This window comes from Pagrus pagrus (assembly GCF_965226575.1).
Source record: "Pagrus pagrus genome assembly, chromosome: 1".
Classification (NCBI taxonomy): Eukaryota; Metazoa; Chordata; class Actinopteri; order Spariformes; family Sparidae; genus Pagrus; species Pagrus pagrus.
In genome coordinates, this window is record NC_140185.1 from 23,454,652 (window position 1) to 23,463,272 (window position 8,621).

The 8,621-nt window shown below is 37.9% G+C and overlaps 1 protein-coding gene across 1 annotated transcript; it reads left to right on the forward strand.

The window, feature by feature from the left end:
* The first annotated feature begins 368 nt into the window (after positions 1–368).
* On the forward strand, positions 369–6,538 carry LOC311253739 (adenosine receptor A2b). Its single transcript, XM_084347734.1, has 2 exons — positions 369–1,403; positions 4,664–6,538. The coding sequence occupies exons 1-2, from the start codon at positions 602–604 to the stop codon at positions 4,957–4,959; spliced, it is 1,098 nt and encodes a 365-aa protein (XP_084203860.1). The 5' UTR covers positions 369–601; the 3' UTR covers positions 4,960–6,538.
* Positions 6,539–8,621: the final 2,083 nt, after the last annotated feature.

The window sequence follows — 8,621 nt, forward strand, 5'->3', positions numbered from 1 at the left end:
ATGCACTATGTGCACATTCAAAAACACATTAGCATATACAGCACAGACATGTGGATTCATAAATAAATGCATGAGTAAAATCCTATAGATAAATGTAAATCTGCTGAATGTGAGTGTGAATGGGGAGGTTATCTGAAGGCGATGACAAAGTTATCAAGTACAGTTTTCAATTCATGTTCTGGTTTACTTCTTTACAAAGTCTTTACGTTGTATGAAACACAATATCCCTGTTTTTATTACATTTTTGAGTATTTTGAAGTTTTACAACATGAAGCATATGGCAAGAGAAACACAATGAACTACCACATATTTTATAAATAAATCATACAGTTTACACAATTTTGAAAAGAGCTGAATGCATCAACAAATGATTTGACACCAGTAAAGAGATGTCTTGGTGTGTTGCTGTGTGTGATGTTTGCAGAGAGACTGATACCTGCCCACATTAATTGCACCAGGTGTGCTGCTGATTGTTGAGCTGAGAGGCATCAAGCAGCTGCAGCGCTGCCTCGAAACATAACCCCACATCGTCATACTTTTGCTCACTTCAATGGCCCACGTGCCTTATGTTTTGGTTGCACTCATGCCACTCTGAGGAAAAATGTACTCAACACTTAACTCCTCAACTCCTGGCGACTCCAACCTGTCAGCTGTTGACCCTCAAAGGCTACAGGAGCTGACCCACCGCTCCCTCAAAGTAAGCATAATAATCGTTCTGGGAGTGATGATCACTTTGGGAAATGTTGCAGTTCTCCTGGTTATAACTTCCTCCGTGGCTGGTTGGTCAAGAAACTCTCGGTACTTTCTCCTCTCTCTCACTGCTGCAGACTCTGCCTTTGGACTGCTGGTCATGCCCTTGAATCTGTGGGTGAGTCTGCTAAAGGACTACACTGAAGGGCCAGATGCTCTTTGTCATGTCGTGGCCTTTTGCAACGCCACCGTCTACTCCACCTGCATGTACACACTGGCCACGATAAGCCTGGAGAGGTACGTCGCGGTGTTTTACCCGCTGCAGTACTCATCTCTGATGACAAGAAAAAGGACGCTGCTGCTGATTGCCTTCGCCTGGTGCTTCCCTGCCTTTCTACTGTCGCCAATCTCATTTCCAGATGGCATCATCGAGGTTCATTTCTCTACTGCATCACTGGTCTGCAATCCATCCTACTCCACAAACGTCGGCTACTCCCTGAGCCTGACATGTTTTATATTTTTCCCCTGCTCCATCATCATGACATACGCAAACCTGAGAGTGTGGTGCGCAGCAAAGAGACAGAGGCTGAAACTGCGTAAATACGCATGTGCGCGGCGCAGCAGACACAATGTGGCATCCAGAGTGCTCGTGCCTGTGATGGCAGCATACTACACCTGTTGGACTCCCTGCATGGCAACCATGATCTACAATGGTAAGCAATGCAATATACGATTTAAAGGGAGCGATGTGTGGGGGAAAGATTAAATAAGACAGGGCCTGATAATCTACAGATGACTGCCTTATTTGTGCTACTAGTAGTCAGAGTATTTTTATTCAGTCATCTCACATAAAACAATAAATAATAACAGTATAGACAGAATAACAGTCTGTGTATTAAGTGACTGACAGAAGCAAGTTGCTTATATATGCCTGTCTACATTCTTCCCTCCAAAAATAGAAAGGAAAACAACATAAACAGCAACAACAGAAAAAATCATTTGCACTTGTAACCCTCATTACATTGTAAACCCAAAGCAAATAGAATGTTTTTTTATTTGTAGTTGCATTTTAAAATAAATTAACCCCAACAAAAGAAAAAACATCTCGTCTGAATCCCATTTTTAGCTTTTTGTGCACGGTCTAGGAGTGACTTTGATTTTGCTCTGGACATTATTTGCATTATTTTATAATAAAACAAATCATTACATTTCACAGCATGGAGATTTAGAAACAGTGCGAGCAAAATAATCAGTCTTGTGTAATAATGTGTATGGCTTGACTGTCAAAATTGAAGTCGTTTCCCCACAATTCCACACAGTACTATGTCTGCAAGGCCTTATAATTTGATCTATATCGAGATTTATATGGTTGTTTCTTCCTTCAGTCAATATGTTGGTGACTCTCTTATTGAAAAATAGCATCCAATATATAGCAGCCCATTTATCAATGTGGACATAGGTGGATTAAACAGATAGTGAGTGGATGGTGGGATTGATTTCACAGGCTTTCTTACTGAGTGCAACTCACTAGCATCATGGTAACAGTTTTTACCTGGATAGTTCACAGTGGAAACATCTTCTCAGGCTCCACTCTGCTCTTTTACCACATTTTGGCTCCTCTTGACACATCTGCTCAAATGATTGAACTCGGTCACTACAAAATGAAGATACTGGTGTTCAACTTTTAAAGACTAAATCTAAATACAAACACATACAAAAAGGAAACACTTTTAATTACACTGACTCTTTTCCACAAGCTCAGAATCATCTGAGAAAGTGAAATCTGTTTATGATCTAGAGAATAATAAAGCTAATGCAAACCTGTTGATCTGCAGTACTGGTATATCTGGATTAGGTGGCATTAACTGTTGTGGAAAATAATGTTTATAGAATGAGGGCTCCTGATGTAGACGCAGCTGATCTTACAATGACTGGAGAAGTTAGGCACATGCAGAAAATGGCATACATCCTTGTATATGACTTTTAACTTTAAGCTGATTTGATTCACATGTGGACATAAGTCAGTTCCAGGGCGAGGGTGACCAGATCCCAACAAACCAACATTGGACAAATAGTACTGTGGGACAATGTGGGACATGTTACCTGATTTTATACTATATAGTATAGTATACTATACTATACTATATTTTATACTATATATATATATATATATATATATATATATATATATATATATATATAAAATCAGGTAACATGTAAAATCAGGTAAAATGTTACCTGATTTTATATATATATATATATATATATATATATAAAATCAGGTAACATGTCCCACATTGTCCCACAGTACTATTTGTCCAATGTTGGTTTGTTGGGATCTGGTCACCCTCGCCCTGGAACTGTGACTTATGTCCACATGTGAATCAAATCAGCTTAAAGTTAAAATATATAATCGTAAATTTGATATAAACGTTCAGTTGACCTGAAAATAAACATTTCCATTCTGCACCTTAGCTACTGACATGTGCTTTGCTCTGTGGATGATTCAGTAACTGCTTTTGTACCACCATGTGACTTTTTCTTTTTTCTTTTTGCAACTGGTGTGTGGGAAAAATGACAAGTTCTAACTTACAACCACAGTCTGCTGACCTGTATCATTGGAAGTGCTGCACAGTGTGTTAAATGCTTGTTTCCATCATATTCCACCTCAGGGCATAGAGTATGCAGCAAAGGTAGTGATAGGACATAATACAAAACACATCTGCAAAAATGAAAGCCTTCTGTGTTTTCTCTTCACAACCATTGGATTAAAGCCAGAGTTTGGGAAAGCAAGGCTCAGTCTCGCTGCCTGCAGCGGTATGACTATTGAAAACTGTAGCCAATCAAAATGTGGGACATCTTCTCAATATGTGGGGCACGGGGACATGGGGAAAAAGTGCTGTGCAGTACCACATAAGGTGGGACACCTGGTCACCCGAACCAGGGCTTTTTTGGTATTCCAGTACTTTTTAAGCTTAAGTCAGATTTATAGGTTCAAAGGTAGCAAGAGAGCACATAAGTAGGTATCTGAATCTTAAATTGAGGACTTAGTTCTCCCTCTTCATCGATTTCAGCCGGAGCTGTGCTGGGAGAACTAGCTGTCAAAGTTATTTATCTAATTCTGGGCATGAATATATTGATTCAATGCCAGTTTTATGACTCAAACCTTTCTTGACTTTTTCTCATTTACCCCAACCATGTGCTGTCTTGGAGTAATCAAGACTGAAAGTGAGCGTCACAGCTGAATATTTTTGGAAGTGAAGACCTTTTCCAAAGAGGGCTGTAATTCATCTGATATGGATGAAAATCCCCACAAAATGAAGCTGACAGTCTTAACTGAAACTTCAAAGTGTGCTGCTGCTGTGCAAATGCTCGTGAGCCTCACTGTAAAGTGGTTGCCTCCTCTCCACCAAATCTATCAGCTAATTTTGTACTTTTATATCGAGACTATAAATGTTAAGTTGATGGCTTCATTTTATTGCTCTCAGGGGAAAATCTCACATCTCGAAGGGTGATTTTTATTTCATGTTTTATTATTGGTTGATGAATTACATTCTCATCTATGGTTTAAAGTAAATGTATTCATTAACATGATCATAAACCAGCCATAGTTAGTTTATTCTTTAATTGTGACCCTTTCATACTTAAGGTCAACAAAAGGTCAACCACTTTTCTCATTCAGAAGCTGCTGTCTTGTGTTATTGGGGCTGCAACTATAGATTATTTTCTCGATTGATAGATTCATGTTTGGTCTATAAAATTCCAGAAAATGGTAAAAGATGTGATTTGGTGTTTCCCAAAGCCCAGGATGGTTTCCTAAAATGTCTTGAAAAACAAAAAAACGAAATTATTTACATTTTAGAAGCTGGAATCAGAGAATTTTGACTTTTTAAAAAAAAAAATTACTCAAACCAATTTATTTAATGAAGGTGAAAACAAATCTGTTTATCATTGGCATGTGTTCTTCCCACAGCAGTCTCAGGCAGCAGCATACCAGAGTGGGTTGAGTTTGTGGTGGTGTGGCTGCCGACCGCCAACGGTTTCCTCAACTGCATCTTCTACTTCTGGATAAACCGAAGTTTCCGCAGGAAGTTCCACCTCGTCCTCCAGAGGTTGACCTTTGCCCTCTGCCCCAAACTGGCCAACACCCTCGGGTGCTGCAGCGCTTCGAGGACACAGTTTGTGTCAGGAATCCTGGACAACAACAACAGCGTCCATGAGCGTTCCTCCAGTGTATCCTCCACCTCTACACTGCTGAGCTTGGCTTAGTGATCTCTGTGCTGTCTTACATTGTACTGGCTGGGATGGTTAACTGAAGTCAAGTTATTGAAATTTCTACATAAAGTATCATGGGTAAGAGATAAAGTAATGGGACATATGGGTTACAATGCAATGGTTGATACTAAGACAGGCTATCATGGCAAGTATTTGAAATAACCCCCGTACAGTCTACATCATCATACTTTGAGTTATATTGATTATTGTATATTTCATTTTTATTTCCTTTTTTATTACATTTTCAGTTTGAAAGTAGTGTTCAGTTATCTAGAACACAGGCTCAGTTTATAAGTTATTGGATTTTTTTTTTTACTTAAGCGCACAAGATTTGATTTCCTGTCAGAGACGGCCTCTTTTAGTTGTTTTATAGTTAGCTATCAACCTTGTCTGTGTCCCAGAAATGTCTTCCATTATTCTGCGTACAGTTGTATAATCTCTTTTATCAGTGTAGGCTGTTGTGTGCTTCGACTTGTTGCTTGGGTCGACACATTTCGCTTCAAACGTTTGAGGTTAGTCAATTAGTTCATCACAAGAACCTGATATTTAGGCTCCTATTCATACCAGACATTTGTGAACTAACGTCACTTTCCAATTACAAGCACTTTGAAGGATTGAGGCCATCTACCTCAATTTGAACCGCGCGTTGAAGACCTTGGCATATAACAGCTGGGAGAAGTTAACCTTTAAGTCACGGCATTTCAGTGTATGCAAGGAGAAAAGTAATTAAGCAGGCACAGTGTAGAAAGGTCAGCGCATTTGTGGCAGCAAAGAGATAACTTGGGTGACTTCTGAGGCTGTGGTTGTTTATTTTGAGACGTTAAGATCTTGATCTTCCTCTCAGTATCTTATGGGTTCACCTTGGCGACGCTCATGTCATCTTTGTCTGAATAGAGTTCAATCTCGTGGGGAATTTAAGTTCACATTCAAAAGGACACCGAAACTCAAACATTTTATGCAGCTTATTTTAGCCTTTCGCTTGCTGCTTGGTGTCTCCATCATTGAAGCTTGGAAATGATCTAAATGTGTTGAGCGTCAGAAGGTTTGTCTTTGTTTGTCTATGTGAGAAAAATTATCAATTTAAAGGTAAGTTCACCCCAAAATGAAAATTCTTTAAAAGTCATTATCTCCTCACCCTCATGCCGATGGGAAAGTCAGGTGAAGTTTTGTAGTCCACAAAACATTTCTGGAGCTTCACAGCGAAACAGTGTTGAAGCAATCTCCCAAACAACTGAAGTAGATGGGGACTTGTAAAAGACAACATAAGGCTGTAAATAATAACTTTTCAAATTAATTTGGGCCTTCTGGAGATTTGGATTTCTCCAGTCGAGCTGTATGGAGACATTTTATTTATTTTTTCCAGAAATGTTTTGTGGACTACAAAACTTCCCCCGACTTTCCATCGGCCTGGGGATGAGTAGGTAATGACTGCATTTTCATGTTTGGGTGAATGTATGTATGTACACATTTGTCTAAAATCTTAATTTTACAAAGAATTAACAAATAGCATTTGATGTATTGCAATGTATTGGTTTGTTGATGATCTATTAAATAAAGCATTATGAATTTGAAATGTTCCCCTGCACTCCACATTACTACAGAATAAAGCTGTCGAATGAGAAGAGCAGTGTAACTTAGAGTACCTGAGTCTCATAAAGACGGCATGTTTTTGTCTGAGCTGCTTTCTATGCCCTGTCAGCCAAAATACAGCACTTCACTTCAATAAACATACTTTAATATGCGATGGAAATATCTCCAAAACCTGGGGCCAGGTTTAGAGCAGAAGTGTTATGAATTATTTTTTTCTTATTAAGAAATGATTTTGTTTCAGTTGATGAAGATTGTACCAGAAGTCGGTTCAAGCCTGCAATGTCTCCTCAGCACATAGAGTACGGAAATTTAATTTAGGGGTTTGTAATTAAAACTAATTTAAAAGTGGAATTTGTTTCACGTTCAGTAGTCATGCTGTGTTATAGTAGACTACAGCATGTGTATTTTTGTGGGATAGAAGAAGAATATAATTGAATTTATCGCCTAATCTACTATTGTGTTACACATTAGGCATTTCTATAAAGGAAAACAGGCCATTAAAATCACGCTACAGAGATAAGATTACCAACAAAGTATGGAACAACTGTATACAGCTGAACTATCAAAAAACAGTTTAATGTGATGTAGTTTTAGAAGTTTCTTTCCACTTCAACCACTTTCTCTGATATGTTGAAAGTGAAATATATCTCTAATAACACTAAACAGTAAGCCCCAGGGTTTGCTATTACAATCTATGCATATACATTTGACATCAAATTGTTTTCAGTTTCTTTAGTTTAACATCTGATAAAGGGTCTTATGATGAATAATTTGTATTAAATTATGCTAATTACTACCTACCAATGTCGTGTTGGATCACAGGTTGAGCCGGAGGCAGGGAGTTAAAGTACATTATTAAAAATAATCAGAGGATGAAAACATAATGCTTTGGCTTCTGAATAATGGATGGGTATGAATTTGATTGATCATGTGCCTGGTTTTCTTCCTGATGAAAGTTGAACAACAACAGATAAACAGTCTATAAACATACAGTGTGTGCATATGAGGCCAACAACTTGTTTGTGAAGCAACTTCAAGTTACACAAGGGAAAGCATGAGATAAGGAAAGGAACAGAAGTACTTCCTTAATCCTTCTTCCTTCCTTAATACATGTGAAGTGAAGTGATGTGATGATTCTTCTCACATTTTGTTGCCTTAAGTATTTCCAATTTTTGCAAATTTATACTTCTACTCCACTACATCTCAGGGACGAATATGGTACTTTTTACTCCACTACATGTGTCTGACAGCTTTAGTTACTAGTTTATTTTCTGATTACAATTGTTCATACCTTTCCCGTCCGGTGAAAACTATGTATCTCCATATTTTCTGATGCCAATGTGATAAATTGAAGGATGAAGTGTCACTCCTACATCTTAAGCCACACAAACTATTATAAAACCCTCTTAAATTAGTTAGAAAATGTATCATCATAAAGCAGAAATCAGGCTGTTTTTCTGAGCTCATGAAAAGTTGAAGCAACGCTACAAACATAGTATAATCTTATAGAATACGATGTATTGCTATATAAGTAGTTAAAATTAACACGGCTGAAAATACTTTTTGCATTATGCATTTTTTTACTTAAGGTTTTGAATGCAGGACTTTTACTTGTAGTGGATAATGTTAGGTCCAGGATACTTATTTTACCACTGGAAGCAACATTTTATAGCTTAACTTGACCAAAATTTATACATTTGGGATATTTTAGGCTCCTAATTGTGACTCGCCAGGAAAGAGCATTTGACTTTTGTCTCTTGAGTGATTTAAATCCTTTTATGGGTTTAAGTCGTTCAGAGAAAAAAAAGTTGGGAATATTTTATTGTGAGTGTTTTTAGCGAACCTTTTAGCCACTTGTCAAAGCTGCAAAAACCCTCTTGGGATTCCCTCTTCAAACAGACAACCTGACACTCTGTATCTCTCTCACTGCCTGCTGAAGAAGACAAAACAAGGAATTTGATGTTGGAATTGTCCCATGCAACACAATTAATCTTAATTCTGTATTTTAAGAGGAGGTGACGTTTTAGTACTAAATCAGTGTCAGAGATCATTTTATTTCATGGAGA

Coding starts and splice junctions, on each gene's coding strand:
- LOC311253739 (XM_084347734.1), top strand. CDS start 602: ATGTACTCAACACTTAACTCCTCAACTCCTGGCGACTCCAACCTGTCA. Junction 1,404..4,663: donor GGCAACCATGATCTACAATG/GTAAGCAATGCA, acceptor TTCTTCCCACAG/CAGTCTCAGGCAGCAGCATA.